Raw genomic sequence first — 24562 nt, 5'->3', positions numbered from 1 at the left:
TATTGCTATACTGTATAGTCATTTGTAGCATCTGAACCCATGTTAAATTTTAAAGATTACTTTAAAATAATACCACTTATATTGTACAGTGTGTTTGCTTATGAAATGAATATAATAGTAATTTTGTTTTGGCAATTCATTAATCTGCTTTTGTAGTTAGTACATTATAATAGCAATGTAAGTAGGACATGGAGTTGATCTAATAGAGAAGTACATTAAACTAAAATTCACTGGTTGTTCCATTAGGTCTAAATGACAGTTCCATTAAGTATTCTCAAGACTATTGCATTGTAATTAAATGACATGCCATTGATTTCTCTTTTCTGCTTTTTTCCCCTCCCATTCATATTGATATTATTCTGCTTGGGGAAAGGAGCTGCATGTCTCCCAGACTAATTCCTCCTGGGTTTGGGGGATCTTGAAGCATGCTGTGTTTTGCATTGTTTGTTACATTCCTTTTTGGCAGTTCATCAGTATCTGTCAAATATATTGTTTGCATCGGCTTTAATCTCTAAAGTTTTTGATTGAGAAATTGACATTCCATTTCAGATACGCAGTTTTTCACTGTGCATAGTGTCTAAATGCTAAAGACTCATTCATAAAATTTGCTTGTTTCTCATCTTACTTTAAATGTGTAACTTAATGAACAGATGTAGTTCTAGTAAATATAATGAAAATATACTTACGTTCTTTCTTTTCTAACATATCAACTCTATGTAAACATTTTTGTACCAATATATTGTAGCATATATGTTTGGGAGATATTTTTCATGGTTTTGTAGCTTTCTTTGCCTTTGTGATAAGTTGGAAAAAAATAATTATCAAATATCACTGAGTAAATATTTATTAATGCAAATGAAGCAAAACATGGCACATCTTCCAAAAGTCATTGTTAACCATATTTATAGTCTTTGAATCCTATCTTGGGAGTCAGGCCATCACTAAATAACATAATTGTAGGTTGAAGATAGCCATCCTAGGAGCAGTATTACACTGGAAAACTTTAAAGGAGTGTTTATATTCTTTTATTTTAAGCTTCTAGTTGAAATACAAAGTCTGTTTAAAGATCAGTTTATACTACAATGATATTGTATTGTGATTCAGCTATGTAATCTAATGGCTAAACATTTAAATTTATCATTTTAAAATCATTTTGAGAAAATACAGCCTTAATTAAGGCAATCAGTGGAAGTTCATATGGTGTTTTAGGAGCTTATTAAAGTAGAAAACTGTTTTCTAATGATACGTTTAATGAAAGAAAACCACAACTACTTGTAGTTTACTTAACTACATATTTCTAAATTATCAGATGATTTTAAAACTTGCTTTTTAAAACTAAATGTGGATCTGTAGATGATTTTAAAGTCATAGTGGTAGGCAAAACTTTTTTTTTCTTGCTAATTGAAACTATGCTACAAACTAATGTTCTGATTAGAAGAACTTATGACAAAATATATTTTGAACTTAGGTCCAGTTTAAATAATAATAACTTAAATTACACTGTTAACTTTATTCTGGCTTGGTTAATTACATAAAGGAGAGCTTAAAGAGCATTATATAAATAAAATGTTCTGTCAATATGAGTTATTTTATGTCATCAATGTTATATTTTATTGTCTTTTAAAATACTTGAGACATTTCAAGAGATCCGAAATAATTGTTTTTTACTTATATTTAATTTTTCTATGTGTAGTTAAGAGTTTTAATGATATTTATATCCTGAAAGGGACAAGTGAACAAGAGTCTTAATTTTAATTTCTATACTAAAAGGCAAAGCCGCTCTGAATACAGAAACAGCAAGACCAATAATCACTATTGTACCCCCCCATAAAAGGCAAAAAAAAAGCCAGATATATAATTTTTAGGATACTATGAGGTATTTCTTTATTTGTTTAGCTTTTGATTTGGATATTTGTTTTAAACAGGGGAAAGTTGCCCAGACTGCTTGCATGTCTGCCTGCCAGCATCTGTCAACATCCTTAATGCAGATGCTACTGGACAATGAGTTAAAACAGATAAGCATGGGAGCCATTCAGCAGTTTAACTTAGATGTCATACAGTGTGAATGTAAGTACCTTATTGGTTAAATCTCATGCATTTCTAGGAATCTGTATTTAAATTATATGGAAAAGGGGGGGATTATATAGTAGGAGAGTTCTGAAAGGAGGAAAGAGGCCCGATTGAGCTAAACTTTCAGCAGCCTTAGAAAGCAGCTTCCTACCAGGAAGAGAAAACGATCTCAGCTTCTCCTGGAGGGGCTCTAGAGAGAGGCACTGGAGTGGCATTCCAGACAGGATGCATTAAAAAGATTGTTCATGTTCCCCTTTTTCCTTCTTCTGGTCATTCTTGCCAGGACTCTCCAAATGTTTGTCGTAAATGAATGAAATTATTCTAAGTTTGTCATTCTTACTTTCCCTGTAAGTAACTTTTTTTTTTTGACTCTCCAAGTGTTTGTCATAAATGAATGAAATTATTCTAAGTTTGTCATTCTTACTTTCCCTGTAAGTAACTTTTTTTTTTCATCCTTACCCGAGGACATTTTTTATTTAGATAGAGTGGGAGGGAGGGAGAGGAAGAGAGAGAGAGAGAGAAACATCGACCATCGATGTGTAAGGGAAACATCGAGTGGCTGCCACCCGCACGACCAACCAGGGCCGGGGACAAGCGGGAACCGAACCCGGGTCTCTCTGGACCGCAGGCTGACGCTCTAACTGCTGAGCCAAACTGGCCAGGGCCCCCCGTAAGTAACTTTTTAGATATTTGCTAGATGGATGATCTTAGGACCATGCATTCTAAATGAAGCTTCTTTTATATTCTGAATGTTTTGTTCTGTTCCCCAAAGAATTTCCCAAGCCTTTACCATTAGCATTGTTTTTCACTTTATTTTCTTTAGGTAATGAGGTTAGCAGATTCCATAAAATAATGTTGACATTAGCCAGTCAGCTTCATAACCAGATATGCTGTTCAGTTATTAGCCTAGTCACAAGTGCTTCTGGATGTGGGTTTTATCACTCTTAAATTCTAACTCTTGAAATGCAGGACATGAGCATACAGAGCAACTTCTAAATAGCACTTTCAAGTGAGTGGTACACTGATTAAATGATGAAACTCTCTGGTTGACAATTCAGTCAGGCACCAATGATCATAAATTGAAAATCAGGATTATAAAATATTTGTCTGATTCCAGTTTTGCAATAATACATTCTGTGTGAAAGACATTAAAAAATTAAGTATCAGCAGATTGTGACTGAAGCAGGAGTGACAGATTTTTTTTCAAATACCAAATATTTGTCTGCCCACTGTGTATAAGGCATTCTTCTAGGAAGAGCCATAATTATGTTAAAAAGAAAAATTATGTAGGCTGTGTGATCAAGGTCAATTATTTATTACACACACACACAGATAAATTCAAAGTTTTTAAAAAACTATTTTCTTCATAAAAAGATAAATCCTTACCTACGAAGCAAAAGAAAGACAGTTTTTCCCTAGGGAAGAGGAGGATTCCTTTCCTAGAAAGCAATTCTAATTTTCTATAATTAGAAAACCTTTATTATATTTCTTTTTCAAAATAAAACTTATTTACAAAATAATGTTTATTTTGTATTTACAAAAACATTTACACCCAGGCTGGTGTGGCTCAGTGGTTGAGAATCGACCCATGCACCAAGAGGTCATCAGTTCAATTCCCAGTCAGGTTGTGGGCCTGATCTCCAGTCGGGGGCATGCAGGGGGCGGCCAGTCTATGTTCTCTCTCATCGATGTCTCTCTCTCTCTCTCCCTCCCTCCCCCATCTTCTCTCTCTAAAATCAATAAAGAAAAAAAAAATTTGCAAAAAACATTCTTTTTTTTTTTTTTTTATCCTCACCTGAGGACATTTTCCCATTTTTGTTCAGCTAGAGTAGGAGGGAGAGAGAGGAAGAGAGAGAAACATCAACGTGAAAGCGACACATCGAGTGGCTGCCTTCTGCATGACCCCAACCAGGGCCAGGGACGAATCGCAGCCAAGGTACACGTCCTTGACTGGAATCAAACCTGTGACTCATTGGTCCACGGGCCGCCACTCTAACCACTGAGCCAAACTGGCCAGGGCACGTTTTTTTGTTTTTTTTGCAGGTTTACAAGCTTAAAGTAATTGTTATTCTGTTCTACAGATGGTTTACAACTGACTTCCTAAAGTTTTTTAAGTTGTCCATGAAATCATTCCTGTATGACATTGCTTATATAAACATCTTATAGAAATACTGCTTGAGGCATTTTGTATTACATCTTTAATGTGGATTCAAATAATTAGGTGGTTGAACCATTTATAGGTACTTGGTGTGTCTTCTCAGTGAGATTTTTTTTTTTTTTTTGTCCAAAAATTGAAATTACTGTTTGGCTAGGCAACTTTAGGTATATAGATCTCTCTGTTCCCTTACCTTCCTCCGTGAAGGGTTAGTCTAACTATGCTTAGAGAAAGGTGCATAAAAACCAAATCATTAGCCCTGGCCGGTTTGGCTCAGCAGTTAGAGCGTCAGCCTGTGGTCCAGAGAGACCTGGGTTCAGTTCCCGCTAAGAGCATGGATCTCAGTTGCAGTTTGTCCCCTGGCCCTGGTTGGATCGTGCAGGAGGCAGCCACTTGATGTGTCCCTTTCATGTTGATGTTTCTCTCTCTCTCTCCCCCTTTCCCTCCCACGCTATCTGAACAAAAATGGGAAAATGTCCTCAGGTGAGGATAAAAAAAACAAATCTTTGCCTCTTTCCTGCCATAGGACAGTTTCTATGTTTTGTTACTTTGGGTGGAGTTACTGAAGGCTCCTTTTATTTATTTATTTATTTATTTATTTTTTATCCTCACCCGAGGACATTTTTCCATTCTTTGTTCAGGTAGAGTGGGAGAGAGAGAGAGGAACAGAGAGAGAGAGAAACATTGATGTGAAAGGAACACATCGAGTGGCTGCCACCCGCACAACCGACCAGGGCCGGGGACAAACTGCAACCGAGGTACATGCCCTTAGCGGGAACCGAACCCGGGTCTCTCAGGACTGCAGGCTGACGCTCTAACCGCTGAACCAAACCGGCCAGGGCCTGAAAGCTCCTTTTAAAATGTTTGTTTTCTTAGAGGACCTCTCTGTCTCTCTCTGTCTCTCTGTCTCTCTCTCTCTCTCATACACACACACACACATACACACTCTCCTCTATCTACCTTGAAATCCTCTCTAAAATTACCCTACCACGCCCAGGCGGTGTGGCTCAGTGGACTGAGCATCATCCCATGGACTGAGAGGTCCCAGTTCAATTCCTGATCAGAGCACATGCCCGGGTTGTGGGCTCGTTCCCCAATAGGGGACGAGCAGGAGGCAGCCGATTGATATTTCTCTCTCTCCCTTCTTCTCTCTAAAAAAATCAATAAAGTCATATTTAAAAAAATTAAAAATAAAATTACCCTACCAAGTAGTTGTCTAACTATTCTTGAACATCCACTTTGGGGGATTAACTACTCTTCAGAAGATGAGTTTCCATAAAATACATCACTCTTACCATTTTTTATATTGAGCTGAAATCACTTTCTCTAAACTTCTCTTGATGAACCTAGTTCTACATTAGGGATAGAGTCACCATAAGTCCATATTGTGCCTTTTTGCAAGTTAGAAAAGGTATCCCCACTGAAAGGAAAAGGTCCTCTAGAGTTTTCCCCTTTATGTGAATTAAAAATAGTTTGTTTACCCTTTTGCCCAGCCAAGGCACATGGCTTATCAAGTGAAATGTGAGCTAGGTTTCAGTTGTCCCTTTTCCCTTTCCTCTCCTTGGCTGGGTGACCTTGTGTGTAGTAAGCAGTCTGACAACTCTATGTGACAGTTCTGCTGAGAGTCATACAGAAGAAAACAAATCTTCATCCACAAGCCCATCATATGAAAACTCATCTTATAGCCTTTTAAATCTTCTGAAGGCCAGAAGTCAAACAAGTCCTCTTACTCTATTCTCGTGTGATGTGATTTTAGATCCAAAGCTCTTTGAATAAATTGGTTTGACTACCTTCTGTTTAATGTCTGATACCCAAAGTTGAATACATAAATACTCAGGTGTGGGGCAACTAGTATAATATGAAATTGGACTATCAAACATCTTGTTCCATATTCTGGACTTCATTAGTAAAGCCCAAACTGTTATCTTTTTTGGTTGCCAGAGTATACTCTAGAATCATTGAAGCTATAAATGTTCTAAAATCTCTGTATCTTTCTCTCTTTTTGTTATTGTTAAGCTCTGTTTTTCTTATCTTCTACTTGTATATTGCTTTTTGTTTTAGGGTTTTAAGATTATCCTTATTAAATTTTATTTGAAGATTTGTCCCATAGTACAGACTGACAAGCCTCAGATGAAGGGGTGTTGGGGGGCGGAGATAAACCACAGAACTTACATGCATGTATGCATAACCATTGAACATAGACAACAAAGCTGGAGATGGGGCAGAGGGGAAGGGAAGGAGGGTGTCAATGGGGGGGGGGAATGAGAAACATCTGTAACAAAAACAAATTAATAAATTAAAAAAATTTTTAAAAAGTTTTGTCCCATAGCTAGCTGATTGAGATTTTTTTTATATCACAGTTTAATATAATCTGAGATTTATAATCGAGCTTTTTGCATATTTAAGATATTTAGCAAAATGTTGAATAAACCCAAGTGGTCCTCAATACTTGGCCCCTAGATGAGCAGCAGCAGTATTACCGGGGAACTTGTTAGAAGTGCAAATTCTTGGGCCCCATCTGCTGAATTGGGAGCTCTGGGCACAGGACCTCGCAATTTCTCTGTGAATATAGGCCCTTCGGTGATTCTGGTGCACAGTAACATTTGAGAACCATAGCATTATATGGACCTCCCCCTCATGTTGACTTAGATCCACTATTCAGAATTTTATCTTTTTTTTTTTTCCAAAAAATTTTTTCTTTATTGTTTAGAGAGAGGGGAAGGAAAAGGGAGAGAGAGGTGGAAACATTGATGAGCGAGAACATCAGTTGGCCTCCTCTTGCATGCCTCCCCCCCCCCCCACTGGGGATTTGGCTCACAAACTAGGCATATGCCCTGACCAGGAATAGAACCGGTGACCTCCTCGTGCATGGGTCAATGCTCAACCACTGAGCCACACCAGTGGGCCAGAATTTTATTTTAAGATTTTTTTCAACCAGTTACTAATTCCCTAATTGAATCTAACTAATAGTTTTGCTCAGTTATGAGCAACTTTTTCAGATACCTTCCTGGCAGACAGGGGTAATAATGACCATTGAATTTTCCTCACCTACCAGTCTAATTAGCCTTTCAAAGAAAATTACACTACTCTGTTTCATAAACCCATATTGACTCATAGTAATTACTTTCTCTTCATGAGGCTTAGAAACCAATACTTAAAAGTCTGTGACTGGTTCTTGGGATTAACATAAAATCCTACTAGTCTGTTTTACGCTAGCAAGAGATCCAGAGTCCAAGGAAGTCAGGTAGCACAGGGATCAGAAACTGGAGACCATGAATCACCAAAGATCCTGGGCAGCTCTACAAAGATTTAAATCAAATAATTTAAGCAATAAAAGGTGAGCATGAAATATAAGCATCCAGAATGGTCTTTATGCACGGCTGGTGTGGCTTAGTGTTTGAGCATCAACCCATGCCTCAAGAGGTCACCGGTTCGATTCCTGGTCAGGGCACATGCCCAGGTTGTGGGCCAAATCCCCAGTGGAGGCATGCAGGAGGCGGCCAGTTGATGTTCTCTGTCATCAATGTTTCTCTCTCTCTCCCCCTCTCCCTTCCTCTCTCTCTAAAATCAATAAAGGAAAAAAAAATGGCCTTTATTCTGTTATTTTTTTTTATTTGGTTTTATCAGAAAGCAGAATGTTTATTTTTTCATCCTCTTACTTTGTAAAAAAAAAGTATACGTATATTTCTCAGGCCTCAGAATGTCATTCCACAGGTAGAAACAAGTAGCACATGTAGCTGAATTTGGGGAGATGGGAAGTTGGAAATAATTCAGTTCTTCACATCATTCAGCCATGTGCCCTTAGTTTTTGTTTGTTTTGTTTCTGGTGATGAAAGAATTAGCACTGATCCACCTATGTTCTCACTTGTTTTTTCAAACAGTGTGTTGGTACCTTTTTCCCTGGTATTTCCTGTGATACACATACTTGTGAGTTAAACTAGCTTGAGCTAAAATTTCAGTCTGTAACTGAATTATTTTCTATGTAAAGTCAACTGATTTATAAGAATATTTGATGTTTAATGAGAACCTGTTACCTGTTATAAACTGTGAAAACAAAGATAAATCAGGCTTCAAAGATCTCACAGTCTATTTGGTAGGGCCAGACACAGACATGTAAATAACCATAATAGAATATAAATTCTTTATAGAAGTATATTTTTCTTGTAGAGAGGGAACAATTAATTCTACATGCCATGGCGTTGAGAAGATTAACTATAACAGAAGTGAAATTTCAGCTGGGTCTTAAATGATGAGTAAGATTGCATCTCACACAGGGAAGGGCATTCTGAACAGAGGGAATGGCATAGGCAAAAGCACTGTGATGATAGAATGTTTAGGGAATCCTCCAACAGTTTTGTGTGGCTGGTCTGCAAGAAGTATTATGAAAGTATTGAAAGAGCCCAGCCGGTGTGGCTCAGTGGTTGAGCATCGACCCATGCACCAAGAAGTCACCAGTTCGAGTTTCGGTCAGGGCACATGCCCAGGTTGTAGACCCAATCCCCAGTGGCGGAGTGTGCAGGAGGTGGCCAGTCCATATTATCTGTCAATGAGACAGGGACAGAGCTTCTATCTTTTATTGATTTTAGAGAGAGAGGAAGGGAGAGGGAGAGATAGAAGCATCATTGACAGAGAACATCGACTGGCTGCCTTCTGCACACCCCCCACTGGGGATTGGGCCCACAACCTGGGCATGTGCCCTGACTGGGCCTCGAACCGGTGACCTCTTGGTGCATGGGTCGATGCTCAACCACTGAGCCACACTGGCTGGGCAAAAAAAATTTTAAATTAAATAAAACTTATCTTCATTCCTTTTTTTTTAAAAAAAAGAAAATATTGAAAGATATGGCTGAAGAAAGTTAGAGTCCTGAATGCTTGGATTTTATTTAGTAAGTAGTAGAGATCCACTGAAGCTTAGTCTATGGCCATACCACCCTGAATGTGCCCAATCTTGTCTGAAGCTTTTTTTAGTTAGAACTATGACATGATGAAGTCTTTGTCATAGAAGGTTAACTCTGTATTGTGTGAAAATTGAACTAAAAATAGTCAGATACAGGAAGTAGCAAAACCTACTTAGACTATTGAACTTTTTCATGTGAAGGATGAAAATACCTTGACTTTGCCCTGGCTGGTTTGGCTTAGTGATTGGAGCATTGGCCCGTGGACCAAAGAGTTGTGAGTTTGGTTCTGGTCAAGGGCACATACCTTGGTTGTGGTTCAGTCCCTGGCCCTGGTCAGGGTTGTGCAGGAGGCAACCAAATAATGTGTCTCTCTCACATTGATGTTTTTCTTTCTCTCTCTCTCTCTCTTTCTCTCTCTTTTCCTCCCTTCCACTCTGTCTGAAGATAAATGGGAAAATATCCTCAGGTGAGGATTTTTAAAAAAATCTTGACTTTGGACAGTGCAGATGAAGAGAAGAGGATGGATTCCAGACATTTTGGAGGAGGGAATACATAAAATTAGTGAATGAGTAAAGGTACAATTTGATATGATTAAGATGAATTGGAGAACCATGGTAGAAGAGAGCTAGGGAGGTGGGGTGTAAAGAGAGGGAGAAAAGGGATAGAAGAGATTTGATCACAGGGATAGACAGTTTAATTAAATTCAACATAGAATTTATAATTGTAGGAACCCTGCAGAATTCTGTGCTCATAGCATGTTTGTTGAATAAATGAACAAATTACAAAACAGGAAGTCTCTCTAATCTACGTTTATCTCTTAGAGTTCTACCTTTATTGTCAAAAAGTTAAAGCTAGGTGATACTGCCCTGTCCGGTTTGGCTTAGCAGTTAGAGCGTCGGCCCACAGACCAGAGAGACCTGGGTTCAGTTCCTGCTAAGGGCACGTACCTGGATTGTAGTTTGTCCCTGGCCCCGGTTGGGGTTGTGTGGGTGGCAACCAGTCGTTGTGTCTCTCTCGCATCTGTGTTTCTCTCTCTTCCTCCTTCTCTCCTTCCTGCTCTATCTGGAGATAAATGCAAAAATGTCCTCAGGTGAGGAAAAAAAAAAAGCTAGGTGATATTGCTGTACTTTAACTCGACACTGTTTAACTTCTTGATATAGACATAACTGATATTTTATAAAACTTCTTCACATTGATGACTGTTTAAATGACCTGTAAACATCATCTGTTTTCAGCTGAACAGTTAAAGTCAGTTATAGTTTCATTTATGTTTTCTTAAGGGATTATTTTCACTTCCCTGTTTTCATTTTTCTTTGGATTTTTTTTACTGTCTTTTTTAACCCAGACTAGGTCAAACTTGATAAAATGTCTGTGTTCAGGACTGTAGAATCATATGAAATTACATAGAACTTTTTTTAAAAAGTGCTTTCCAATTAGTCTTAACATAGTCTGAGCACATGTCGGTAAGTTGAGACCATGGTTTCAGTTCTGGCTCTGCCTATATTTGGGGAGAGTGACTTTGGATAAACCATTCAACAATCTAAAGGCCTTAACTTTTTCTTGAAATATGGTATTTGAAATTGATAATTTCCAAGATATATCCTTGTTCTAAGATTCAGATGCAGCAAAATTTAAGGCAAAGAAAAGTGTGGATCTTTGGGTCATATCTTCATGAATTCCTTCATAAATTCTCTGTGCTCGATATTTAGGACCTTTTCTGTTCAAGGTCCTACCCACATGAGGCTTAATCCCAGTGGGAAAGCAGTCATTAAATAACTGTAGTAATAAATATAATGGTGAATTATTAAATTCTATAAAAGAAAAGTATATGGTTCTGTGAGAAAGTATAAATAGCAGACACAATTTAGATAAAAAGTTGCATAGATTGAGAATATTAGGTAGAGTCTGTGCATGAATGAAGTGGAACCTTTGGTTCACTTGACCATAACCTTTATACTACTGTAACTATGTGGTTGGAGAAATCAAACTTGAAGTCATCAAGGAACATACTTTGAAATTGCAAGTACAGCTGCCTCTGAAAGCTGCATTGAACCTTTGATCCTATTATGGATTTTGTGTAAGTTCAAGAGAAATCACTTCCTAGATGGAGGAACATTTGCAAAGGTTGGCATGAAGATGATGTTCTGTATGTGTATGTGTTTTGTTTTATATTTATTAAACACCTGTTATGCATTGGGCCACAATATGTGTACCTTCCTTACTATGCAACTGTATAGAGGAAAAGATCAAAATGTCCTCTTAAGTCCCTATAAAGGTATTTCAGAAGTTCTTCACATCACTAATAAAATACATAATATTTCCAAAGCATCAGGAATCAGAAAGATTTGAAGTACCCAGAATAGGTACCCCGAATAGGTCTAGGATGTAATTTTTCATGCATTCTACAGAAATACCAAAGTGAGGTAATCACCTCCTAAGAGTTTAGCATCTTAAATCTATGGGCATAGAAAAGCTCCACATTGTAGAGCACAGGCACCTGTTTCAGTGGTGAGTTATTGAGGAACTGGTGAACCTCTAGGTGTGAAGGTCTTGGTCTGTATTCATTTTGGATAAAGACTTAACCCACCTACAACAAAGAAAAAAGATGAAGCCTGTTTATAGATTGTGTGTGTGTGTGTGTGTGTGTGTGTGTGTGTGTGTTGATGTGTGTATGACAATGAAATGCCTCAGGGCCTCTAATTCTAACCTTGAAAAAGACCCATGGCCCAAAATAAAAGGATTCAGGGAAAATCATGTGGATGATATAAGAAGAATATTTAAGTGTCTTTTTTTTTTTAATTTGAAAAAGAGGGAGAGAAACATCAATATGTTGTCCCACTTATTCATGCACTCATTGATTGTTTCTTGTATGTACCCTGACCAGGGATCAAACCCACAACTTTGGCGTATCAGGATGACGCTCTAATCAACTGAACTACCTTGCTAGGGGCTAAATGTCTTTTTTAAAAGTAAGCTGGATGCTTACTTTTAGTATTATACTTTTTGGCTATCTGAATTTATTCCTGGTTTTAATGGCATTTAAGGTATCAGATTTAGGCTACTTTGCCCATGTTTATCTCCAAGAAAGGGAGAGGACTAGATACTACTTTATGTGAAAGTATGGTGATGAATGTAGACAGTCAGTTGGTCCAAGAGGCTTGCATCCCATTGCTGCCAACTACATGTAACAGAATGTAAGTCCAAGGGCTAAGAATTCTAACTCTAAGACCCTTGCTTGATTCCCAGCATAAGTTCTTCACCACCAGAAAGACCACTAGATGGTGCTCTTAGTCACCTGTTCTAATGATGACACATCTGGTAAACGTAGGATACTTTCTTTTTGCCTAGCCAAAATTTGAGTTCTAACTAGCTGCTTTAAGTCTTCAGATCTAGCAAGAAAGAAATGATCAGAAATCTGTTCAGCATGTAGACTATTTGGCATTTATATTCAGTCAGTTATTTAGTTACAAAATTATTCCATTTTATATGCTCCTGCCTTGTCATCCATAAGCAAATCCTAGCCTTCTCACCCTCCTTTCACTCTTTTGTCAATCGTTTTTTTTTTTTTTACTCCATGGACACTCTTTCTACAATTCCTCATTCTTTCTATTCTATGTAGATGTTTTCCAAATAATACATATTCTTTACTGATTTCAGAGAGAGAGGAAGTGAGAGAGAGAGAGAGATAGAAACATCTATGAGAGAGAACATTGATTGGCCACCTCCTGCATGACCCCCCACTGGGGATCGGACCCACAACCTGGGCACGAGAGTTCTGACCAGTAATGGAACCAGTGACCTCTTGGTGCATGGATCGACGCTCAACCACTGAGCTACACTGGCCAGACCAAATAATACACATTCTTTACCTTACAGTAAAGATAGCTATCTGCCTAGGATAAAATTGTCCAAGGACTTATTCCCTCTGCATTTAATTTCAGGGAAAGTTTTATATTTTCATGCCAGAATAAGTACTTAACAGTCTGACTTCTTAGCAATCTTAGTTACTCTTGTACCAAATCCTGCACATCTGTGTATATATCCTGAGAGCAGAGAGGGCCTATTTTCCTACTTTACAGGGGAAAAAATGTTATATGTACAAATAACTCATTATTTGGCCTACAGATATTCTTTATTTATTCTCTTATACTTCATAGATTGCAGGTTTGGAAGACACTTTTTGATCATTACAATGACAGCTCATACGTATGTTATTTTTTGTTTTAAAAAAAAAATGTTATATGTACAAATAACTCATTATTTGGCCTACAGATATTCTTTATTTATTCTCTTATACTTCATAGATTGCAGGTTTGGAAGACACTTTTTGATCATTACAATGACAGCTCATACGTATGTTATTTTTTGTTTTCATTTTCATCTAATTTAATTCAGACATGCCTTCTTCCCAGTTAGACTGATATAGCAGAGTTTTACTCTATTGTTACAAAAGACCTTCCCAGTAAGATCAGACACTTCCCTATCTAGTCTTTCTTTTAGAGTATTTTTGTTGTTAATCCTCACCTGAGGATATTTTTTCATTGCTTTTCAGATTGAGTGGAAGGAAAGGAGGGAGGGGATGGGGGAGAAAGAGAGAGAGAGAAACATTGATGTGAGAGAGACACATTGATTCGTTGCCTCCCACGAACCTCACCTTGATTGGTTGCCTCCCACACCACCCTGACTGGGGCTGGGGATCGAACCTGCAATCCAGTTATGTGCCCTTGATTGGGAGTTGAACCTGCCACCCTTTGGTCTGTGGGCTGATGCTCTAACCTCTGAGCCAAAATGGCCGGTGCTCTTTTAGAGCCTTTTAAACTTGGAATCATTTATTGAGTTCCATCTTCTAGTGAAAAATAAGAAATGAAGCTATTTTTTTTTAATGGAAATTTTCAAATTGGAGTCATTAGAGAAAAAAATACAAAGATTTAGATGAGCTTTTTAAAAAAGCAGACAAGCCCTGGCCGATTTGGCTCAGTGGTTAGAGCATTGGCCTGTGGTCCACAGAGACCTGGGTTCACTTCCCGCTAAGGGCACGTACCTCGGTTGCAGTTTGTCCCTGGCCCTGGTTGGGGTCGTGCAGCCACTCCATGTGTCCCTTTCATGTCGATGTTTCTCTTCCTCTCTCTCCCTCCCACTCTATCTGAACAAAAAATGGAAAAATGTCCTCGAATGAGGATTAAAAATAAATTAAAAAGCAGACAAAAAACCCCCCAAATTTTAGAAAGCCTGGAAACTAATTTTATATATTTTATTGGAAGACCAGGATCAGTATGTTTCTAAAAAATACTCTTAAAAAAAAATCTTTATTGTTGTAAGTATTACAGAGGTCCCCTCTTTTTTCCCATTGACCCCCTCCTCCCCACTCCATCCTCCCTCCTGCCTTCCCCACAGTATTATCTGTGTCCATTGGTTATGCATATATGCATTTTAAGTTCTTTGGTTTATCTCTTCCCACCTCCCTTCCTTCTGAAGTTTGTCAGTCTGTTCCCTACTTTTATGTCCCTGGATCTATTTTGATCGTCAGCTTATTGTGTTCATTATATTCTATAAATGAGATCATGTGGTACTTATCTTTCTCTGACTGGCTTATTTTGCTTAGTATAATACTCTCCAGGCCCCTTTATGCCATCTCAAAGGGTAAAAGATCTTTCTTTCTTACAGCTGCATAGTATTCCATTGTGTAAATGTACCACGGCTTTGTTATCCACTCATTTATTGATGGACACTTGGGCTGTTTCCAGATCTTAACTATTGTAAATAATGCTATGAACATAGGGGTATATATTCTTTCTGATTGGTGTTTCAAGCTTCTTAGGATATATTCCAAGAAGTGGGATCACTGGAGATGTCTAAAAATACTCTTAATAGCATGGCTAAATAACAGAGACAGGGATATCAAAGGAGGGAAGTAGGCATTATTAAACGAAGATAATAAAAAGACCAAATGTAGAGAACAAACCCCAAAATATGACAAATCATATACAAAATGAGAATCTGGATGAGCCAAGAAGGAATCTGAAGACAATTCTTAGAGGGATTCTAAAAAATTAGTATTTAATTTTTTTAAAATTTGGAAGTTGAAATCTACCTCCAGAATGATTGGGCCTATTAGACAATATCTGTAGAAATGAATTGTTTTTATTATTATTTATCTGTTCAACATATTTATTGAATATTTTCTATACACTGGGCATGGGATGGGTATAAAAGTGACAAATTATCTCTACTTTTTCACAAGCTTCTTGTTTAGTAGAAGAACTCACAGTTTAGTTTTCTTCAAAGAAAACATTAGGGGTATTCTCACCCACCATCAATTAATTTTGAAATAAATATACTACATATGCTTAAAATGTTCTAGATTTACACTATCCAGTAGCCATATGTGGCTATTAAATTAATTAAATAAAGCTGAAAGTTCTCTTGGACAGAGTAATTATAGATCTAATCAACAAAGCAGATAACGTGTATTGATTTCCAGGACAGGATGGAGTCCTCTTAGAATTAATTTGTTTATTCAGTTTTTCTTCATTCATTTAAGAAACTCTCATTGAGTACTCATTATTATCAGGCATTGTGCTAGGTGACAGAGATGTAGAAATGGAAGTATACTCTCTACCTAGGGGAATTCTGGTCTGGTTTAGTAATCTGGTGTTTTAGTAATCCAAGCAGGAAATGACGAGTTTGAATGAAGTAGACCCAGATAGATAAACAATTTAAGATAGCAAAATGGGTGGTGTAGTTAGGCAGTGCACAGGAAGTTGCAGTGAGAGCACAGTGGAGGGACCTAACCCAGCCTGCAGGGTAATGGAAGTGTTCCATAGAATGGAAGTATAAGTAAGAGTTATTCAATAGAAAGGAAGAAGCAGAGGATGCTCCAGGCAGAAGTATCAAAGGTAACTTGGAAAGATACTGTGGCATATGTAAGGAAATGCAGGTAGTTTGGTATGGACTTTACGGTGTCCCTCGGGAAGTGGTAAAAGATGAGACTAGGGGAATAGAGAAAGGCCAGATTATAAAAGATCTTAATTGTTTTGCTTTATTGTGAAGATGATGGGGAACCATTGAAAGATGTTAAGGTCTGAAGTGGCACAAATCACATTTACATCTTATGTAAATCACACTGGGAAGTGTGGGTAGAGATGTAGCAACAGGGAGAAGAGGTGGAAGTGTGTTTTAGTAATCCAAGCAGGAAATGACGAGTTGGAATAAAGTAGACCCAGATTCAGACTCAGGGTGTTTTTGAGGGTAGAAACAAGAGTGATTGCCTGCATTAGAAAGGAAAAAATATGAAGCCACTGATAAGTTGAATAGCATATAATTACAAATGTCCTCTGTGCCAGATGATTATCATCTCAATTGCCTGCTATTTCTAAAAAAAAAATTTGAGAAAAAGCCCCTAGAGCTCTAAACTAGTGAGTTTTGCTCCCATATTGGTTAGGTTCTTGTGAGAGATGAGTAAGAGATGAGAGGCTGAATATTTAATCAGATTCTGGATCACCCAGGAGGTCTGAGTTAGCTATGTGATCCAGGGCAAGTCACCTCACTTATTTTTCTACCCTATAGAATGAAGGACTGGGTAAGCTTCTACGCTGGCCTTCAGGGGTTTGATGGAAGTATTTCAAAGGGGATGTCTCTTCAAGCTGCATGAGTTTATGCCTTGTTCACTAAAATAAGTTATTGTGATGATCAAAGCAGGTAGTGTGTGAGAAAGTGCTTTGTAAACTTAAAGTTCTGTATAAACTTATGGTACTTATAATTTGGACACTAAGCTCTTTGGTTTAATGCCAAGCAATGGGACTTAAGCTATAATATCTTAAACAGGAACTGAGGGAGGAGAAAACTGACAGATTATTTTCAGCATAGAAAAATTTTGGGAGATTAAGTAGATAATAATTGCAACTGTAATTGAAATTGAACTGATTTTTATGCCTGCTACATAAAGTAAGTCTCCCTGCATTATAGGAAGTCCTTATTTTTGTGTGTATGTGTATGTGATGATGGTAGAAATTGAGCTAACATTTACAGCCTTGGTTGGAAACCACTAATGATTCATAATTAAATGTTACTTGGAAATAGTAGCCTAGGTGTGGCCAGAAAAGCCAACAGTATGCTGAATGGTCCTAAGAATGGATTTTTTAAAATTAAAAAACACCTTTTATTTTAATAGGCTATTATAATTTTGCTTATTTTTTTTATTTTTATTAAGATCTGATGATACTAAAGAAAGGCAACTCAGTTATCTGGGACATGGTAGAGGGTAATGGGATTGCTGCAGTATGAAATTATGCCACTTTTTATTGTATGGATAAACAGGGATGTAAGTAAATTGTACTAAATAATGAAAAGTGTGGCTAGATTTAATCAATAAACCTGAGTATTCTGGAAATAGGGAGCCTGAGAAAGGTGAGGATAGTCACTTATCCAATGCATATAACTACTTAGAACCTAGCAGAGAACCAGAAAGTAATGGGGTGGGGGGGGTAACCTCAGAGTAATCAAAAGGTTACTTATACTCAAAAGGTATACATTGTATACTCAAAGGCGTGTGTGAAACCCATTCACCTTACTTGTGGGAGAGGCCCTTACTCAGCCTGAGATCCCAGCTCAAGAATATTAAAGTAGCATATTAACAAGAGAGGAGTGAGAGAACAAGAGTGAGACTTTATGTTAAAACTGCCAGAGAGAAGGCAGAGAAATGATGAAAGCTAGGCACAACACAGCATTTTGAGCTTTTTAATGTAGTGGAAAACAGTTCTTAAAACCATAGCAGCCCTAAAAATATATTCTATAGAATAAAAAGTGTTCTTTTTTTATTTTTAAACTTTCTATAGGGGTTTTTGTTGTTGTTTTTTAAATCCTCACCTGAGAATATTGATTCTGGAGAGAGAGAAAGTGGGGGAGAGTGGGCATAGATGTGAGAAACATCGATTGGTTGCCTCCTGTATGCACTCAGATGGAGGATCCAACCCAAAACCTAGGTATATGCCCTGACAGGGAATCAAACCCACAGCCTTCTGGTGTATAGAATGACACTCCAACCAACTGAATCACCTGGCTATCTCTCTAGGTTTTTTTTTTAATTGAGGTATACTTGACATACAATATATTAGTTTCAGGTATACAACAGAATGATTTTATATATATATATACATATATATATATATGTATATATATGTATATATATATAAATGTTTTTAATGGTGATTCAGATAATTTTAAAAAGTTCAAATAATATCTAGTATACTCAAAAAAAAATGGAAGTGCTGTGTTACAGTGTAAAATTCTATAAAAAATACTTAAGATTTACAAAAGAGTTTTCATGCTTGAAGCAAAAATTATCATTATCTTAAAAACATTTTGAAGTCTTCATGCCTTAAAAATGCCAGATAAAGTAAGCTTTCCTAGGCTTTCATATATTTATTATGTTTTAAATATTTTTTGATTGATTTTTTTTTTTTTAGGGAGAGATAGAAACATCGATGTGAGAGAGAAACATCGATCAGCTGCCCACCCTCCTACATGCCCTCCACTGGGGATCAAGTTCCCAATCCAGACTTGTGCCCTGACCAGGAATCGAACCAGGTCCTCTCAGTCCATGGGACAATGCTCAATCCACTGAGCCACACTGGCTGGGTTTATATTTATCATTTTTAGTTATTGATTTTGAGTCTTTCTAAACTATATTTTACACAGAATACACTAAACTTAAGAATTATTTTTGTTATTACAAGAACAATATGGGCTAAAAGTTTAATTTTTTAAATTGATTTTAGAGAGAGAGGAAGAGAGATAGAAACATGGATGAGAGAGAACATTAATCGGCTGCCTCCTGCATGCCCCCCACTGGGGATCGGGCCCACAACCTCGGCATGTGCCCTGACTGGGAATCAAACCGGCGACCTCTTGGTGCATGGGTCAATGCTCAACCACTGAGCCACAGTAGCTGGGCAAGGGTGAAAGTTTAAATACAGTAGTTTCTAAAATACTGGCTGAGATAAATTCACAAATGGAAAATTTATGTTCTCTGAGAAAACCCAGATATTCATGGGGAGGGAGAATGATCACAGGCAGACTTATTATTATCAGAGAAGCTTGAGTATAAAATTAATAGGGTCTTTTTTATGAGCCACGTCTTTTGTCTTCAAAATTACTAACATTGGGCTTGTCTTCAACTTAACTAAACAAGCTGTGGCTCGGCCAGTGTGGCTCAGTGGTTAAGCGTCGACCCATGCACCAAGAGGTCGCCAGTTCGATTCCTGGTCAGGGCACATGCCCAGGTTGTGGGCCAAATCCCCAGTGGGGGCATGCTGGAGGCAGCCAGTCGATGTTCTCTCTCATCAATGTTTCTATCTCTCGCTCCCTCTTCCTTCCTTACTCTCTAAAAATCAATAAAGGAGAAAAAAAAATTTTAAAAACAAGCTGTGTATTACAATTTTTTTAGTACAAAAAAAAGGTCAAAAAAATCTTTTGAAATATGTTTTCAATCTTTTATTAATATATCTTTAAAATTTTAAAACGGTGTGATTTATTTATGGAAAAAATATTAAAAGATTAGAACAAACATTCCTGCATGATTCCTGTTTTGCTACTTAGAACATTTTACCTGTTGTCTGCATGTAAAGCTCACTTACATGTCTGCCTGTTATTGCTGTTAGAGGTAGGATTTTTATAGAGCATATTCTGTAACAAAGCAGATGTTTGAAATATGCTGACAGCCATGGAATTGGTATAGTTTCAAAATGCTTCTGTAATTGTTCACCTAAGGCTAAAAAGAGTCAGAAAACTTCTCTTGATTGAAGTCTATTACTACCTTGAACTTCATGTAGGATAACCATTCTAAATTTATTGTAATTAAGGATTATAGTGATTAAATGGCAGATTAGAAGTTTAAAATTATTAAAATATTTGTGGTAATGGGTGTGGAGAATGTTCTCAGTAGTGGAAATTGAAGGTTATAAATAGTCTTCATTTGAAATGGTTATGTGTAAATATTGTGATTCATTTGTAATGAGTAGAAATTAATTTAGCGGTTAAACCCTTGTATATTTTGCAATCTTGTTTTTCTTCTTTTTTTTTATTTTTTTTTATTTTTTAAATAGTATTTGCCAGCTCTGAGCCTGTGCCAGGATTCCAGGGGGATACCCTGCAGCTAGCATTCATCGACCTCAGACAAGTAAGATGTCATAATGTACTTCTCATGCATTGCCTTTTTTTGTCTTTCTTTTTAATACTACAGGAATGCTTGTTTGCCTTGACACAACCTGTCTTTAGAAAAGTGCTTCTTTGATAGCTATGTATTTGGCCCTTCTTTCTGAACCAGTATCCATGCAGTGTCTCGACTTCATGGAGCATTCTCATCAGTAAATATTTAACATAATCATTACCTTCTAAGCACATGACTAAATAATAACTTTACACTTTGGGTTAATGACACTTGAATTTTAAGTTATTTCTTAATGACTTCATGGTTGTATATGAAAATCGATGGCGTGGAACATTAGTGTCAGAACCCAAGTTAAATGTAAATTATGACATTCTGTATAGGAGCCCCTTGCTTAAAATTTTGACAGTGATAAAGAATGCTATTTCCATAAATTTGCTGTATGCCTCCAGAAAGAAGGATAAAACTAAAAAGGTAATTATACATTTATGTAATTCTTTTGTAGTACATAATTCAAAGTGTGGTAACAAATATGATCATTTTTAAATCTCTCCTATTTGTTTTACCACTCTTTAATGCCTCTACTCTGTTATCATTTTATTTTTTCTGTTACTCTTTTTTGCATTTCCCCCATATTTTGTTTCTTATTCCTTTCTTCTTTCCCCCTTCTCCTTTTTCTTTTTCTTTCTTAATCCTAGGATTAAGGAGCTTAATAAAGCTGGGAGGCACAGGAGTGTGGGGGAGGGGTGGGTCCCAGTGCGAGGGCTCAGGAGGGCTAGAACTGACAGCAGAGTGACTACCGCCTTTGGCGAGAAGAACCACGTGGAGCTGGAATTAAAACAAAGACACTGTGCTGTGGGTCTCTTTATGGTCCCATCCCCTTTGGGGAATGGAGATGGCTGGAGAGGGGGCTCCACCACTGGTATGAATAGACTACCACAATGGTGTTTAGAGCAGGGCCAATTTGAGCAGCTAAGGAGCTTTGATTTCAGGAAATGTTTGAGAGTAGAGCTGTTTTTGTTCTAATTCCAAGCCCGTGTTCTGTAAGTGTTTATGAAGGATTATACACTTGTTATTTGGAGAGGAGAGACATGGTTGAAATAGACACAAATTTAATATAAGACACAGTTTCATTCTTATGGACCTTTAAAATCCTTTAGAGAAGCAAAATATTCACGAACTTAGGAGTACTTATAAGACAGTGAGTCATGTAGAAATACAGTGGAACCTCGGTTCTTGAACTTAATTCATTCTGGAAAGCTGTTCAAGAAGCAATTTGTTTGAAAACAATCATTTTATCCCATTAGAAATAATGTAAATTTCATTAATTTGTTCCAGACCACCAAATGATTCCCCATTTCAACCTTTGTAATATACAGTACATGTCATATGTACTGTTTAATCTGTAAACAAATACTTCTTTTCTTAAATTTAGAGAACCACCGCCTACTCCCCTTAAACGATCACTTTCAGCACTCCTCCAGGGGTGTCTATCAGGGGGCAGGTATGCAGCATCTTCACTTTTTCACATAGCACTGCCTCCGAAATGCTGTCACTGGCTAACTGCTTTTCCTTTATTCAAAACAACAACAGTTTTATACCTCTTCAGTTGCCTGTGATCATTGTTTTTTTTCCACACCCTTAGCAACATTAGCACTCTTGACGGCCTCATGTTTTAAAGTTGTGCTAAGTCCATTTTGCCAGCAACAAAAGCAAAAAACAAAAACAAATGAACAAACCCACAAAAATATTCACAGCACAAGTTCCTGAGATGTTAACAAGGTGAGATTTAACTGTAAACTGACTCATGCTGGCACATTCTCTCCTTTGTGGCCTGAGACACACTTTTTGATATGCTGATGTATGAGCATGCAAGGATTGTCAGGTGGAGAACTGAAGTTTTATTCCACAGCTGAGATATTCTTTCCATGAACAACTTGGTCATGAACAACTTAGTGGAGAACCGAATTGTTCTAGATGGGAAACTTGTGAGAACCATGATTTTACTGTAAATGGTATAGCTTCAAGTCTGGTTTAGAAGGAGACTGAAAAGGCCATTCCTATCTCTCATTTGTGTTTGTAAAGCACTGGACTTATAAAATATATTCATATTTATTTGTTTGCAATCAGTGCTCATGTATTATGCCAAACAAGGAACACCTATGGGTGACCTAGATCTGTAGCTGTAAATTAGCCTTACTCAGTAGGGAACATAGTAGAAAATGAAGAAGGTAGACTCTGAACTTTCACTCCAGTGGAAATTCATCCCTGAGCAAGATGATGATCTAATATAGAAAACTGAGTCCAGGCCTGGCTGGTTTGGCTCAGCGGTTAGAGCATCGGCCCACTGTCCAGAGACCCAGGTTTGGTTCCCACTAAGGGCACATACCTCGGTTGCAGTTTGTCCCTGGCCCTGGTTAGGGTCATGTAGGTGGCACCATTTGATGTGTCTCTCTCACATCGATGTTTCTCCCTCTCTCTTTCTCCCTCTCTCCCTCCCATTCTATCTGAAGATAAATGCAAAAGTGTCCTCGGGTAAGGATAAAAAAACAGAGAGAGAGAAAGCTGAGTCCTTTTGCAAGTTGGAAATAGGTTTGGTTGTATATTCATTTCCAAACTAGGTTTTGGCCACTTACTGGGGTAAGTTTCTCTATTGCAGGGATATCAGATGTTCTCCAATCCAAAGAACATGTAATTTGAAGATAGCTCCCATTACATACAAATAATCTGTTCACAGAAATTATGACATTTTTTGTATGATATTTTCTCAATTTTGTATGAATTTGTATGGTGTTGACTAGTTTGTAATCTCATTGTGAGATTATGAATAGGACCACAAAATTTATGAAACTGTTGATAAAGATTCTGTTCCCTGATTTGTCCAGATAAGTGGTTGGTTTAATGCAGATTAAAACTCTGATCCCAGGTACTTTCTTCCTTCAAAGACAATCATCGTTTGACAGCAAGGCCTCTTTACAGGCATATAGCTCACTAGGGAATTGTTATTAAAGCATGCTTATAAATATTAATAAACATCTCAAGTCTTTTTGGCTGAATTTACTTTTCAAGTATGTGCACTTAGAGGCATTAAGTCCTGGTTGACTTTTCCTCATCAATGTAATTTCTTTAAGAGACTGTTAAGTGAATTAAAAAAATCTATTATGAAACATTTAGAATTCTGCAATCTATTATGACACATGTAGAACTGTTAAAAAGAGTTATAGAGAAACAACCATTTACTATAAAACACAGTGTTAAAGTATGATTGTTAATAAGCAGTGGAAGTGACTAGTGGATAAAATTTTTTATAGAGCTAATTTTTTACATGTTAATTTTTCAAGTTTTAAAAGGGGCTTAAAATTATTTCCCCTGACTTTTAATGTTAGAATGTAATCATACTCTATTCTTATTCCTTTGTATTCTAAAACAAGAATATGCAGTTAATTCTTGTCTTTGCTGGACCACTTTGACACAACTTGAATTTCATGATTTCAAATTCTGGATTTAATAACTTGATAAGGATAGTTATGTTTCACCTATATTTGTTTTTCAAATTAATTATAAACAGTTAAGTGGTGAAATGCCAAGTATGGGGTTTGGCCAAAAATAAAATTAGTCTTGAAAACTAAAGTCTCATATGAGGGGATATAGGCTTTTTGTATCAGATGTCAGTGATTATTTAAATAAAGATACCTTACAGTTTCAATAGTGTTATGTTCCTGACTTCATAAAGATATTTCATAGCATATTATTTTAACACTTTTATATGAAGTAGTTTATCACCAAACATAAAGAGGGTGTTAACAGTTTTATTTACATTTCAGTTGAGTTTCTACACTTTTCCTTCTTTTTTTCTAGTCTGTGATCCATTTCTGTCTTAATAGGGTGGCTGACAGTTCTTTTCAAGTATACTTAGAAAGGCAAAAGAGCCCTTTTCATAGTACTTATAAGGGTCATGCTTCTGTTTTTTAGTTTGAATTTGATACTGCTTCGTGAATTGCTGGGTATGAAAGATTAGGAAGTAGGTCTAGTGGTCAAATTTTACCTGCCCACCCGGACTTTGCCCTGAGGTCAAACTCCTGATATTTGCTGTTCTGAATAGAGGAGTTGATGACAAGTATGAGCTGATACAAGAGGAAAGTTAGAACCATATCAAAGCTGAAGGCAAGAGAATTGGGACTCAATGAGAGACTGTAGCTAAAAGATGGATCATCAGAATTGCCCTCTTCTAAAGAGAAGGAAATAGCTGACCTGTGAGTGAAAAGACTTTATCAT

General features: G+C 37.1%; 1 protein-coding gene across 7 annotated transcripts in view; it reads left to right on the top strand.

The window, feature by feature from the left end:
• Window positions 1–24562, top strand: part of EXOC6 (exocyst complex component 6) — a 205708-nt gene that overhangs the window by 150063 nt on the left and 31083 nt on the right. For all 7 annotated transcript variants that reach the window (XM_036264683.1, XM_036264682.1, XM_036264687.1 and 4 more), the window contains 2 exons: window positions 1926–2067; window positions 20226–20299. In XM_036264683.1, the coding sequence (XP_036120576.1) occupies window positions 1926–2067; window positions 20226–20299 (216 nt within the window). The remainder of the gene's footprint in view (window positions 1–1925; window positions 2068–20225; window positions 20300–24562) is intronic.

Source organism: Molossus molossus, unplaced genomic scaffold (assembly GCF_014108415.1).
Source record: "Molossus molossus isolate mMolMol1 unplaced genomic scaffold, mMolMol1.p scaffold_m16_p_17, whole genome shotgun sequence".
Classification (NCBI taxonomy): domain Eukaryota; kingdom Metazoa; phylum Chordata; class Mammalia; order Chiroptera; family Molossidae; genus Molossus; species Molossus molossus.
This window is presented reverse-complemented; position numbering and strand designations above follow the sequence as displayed.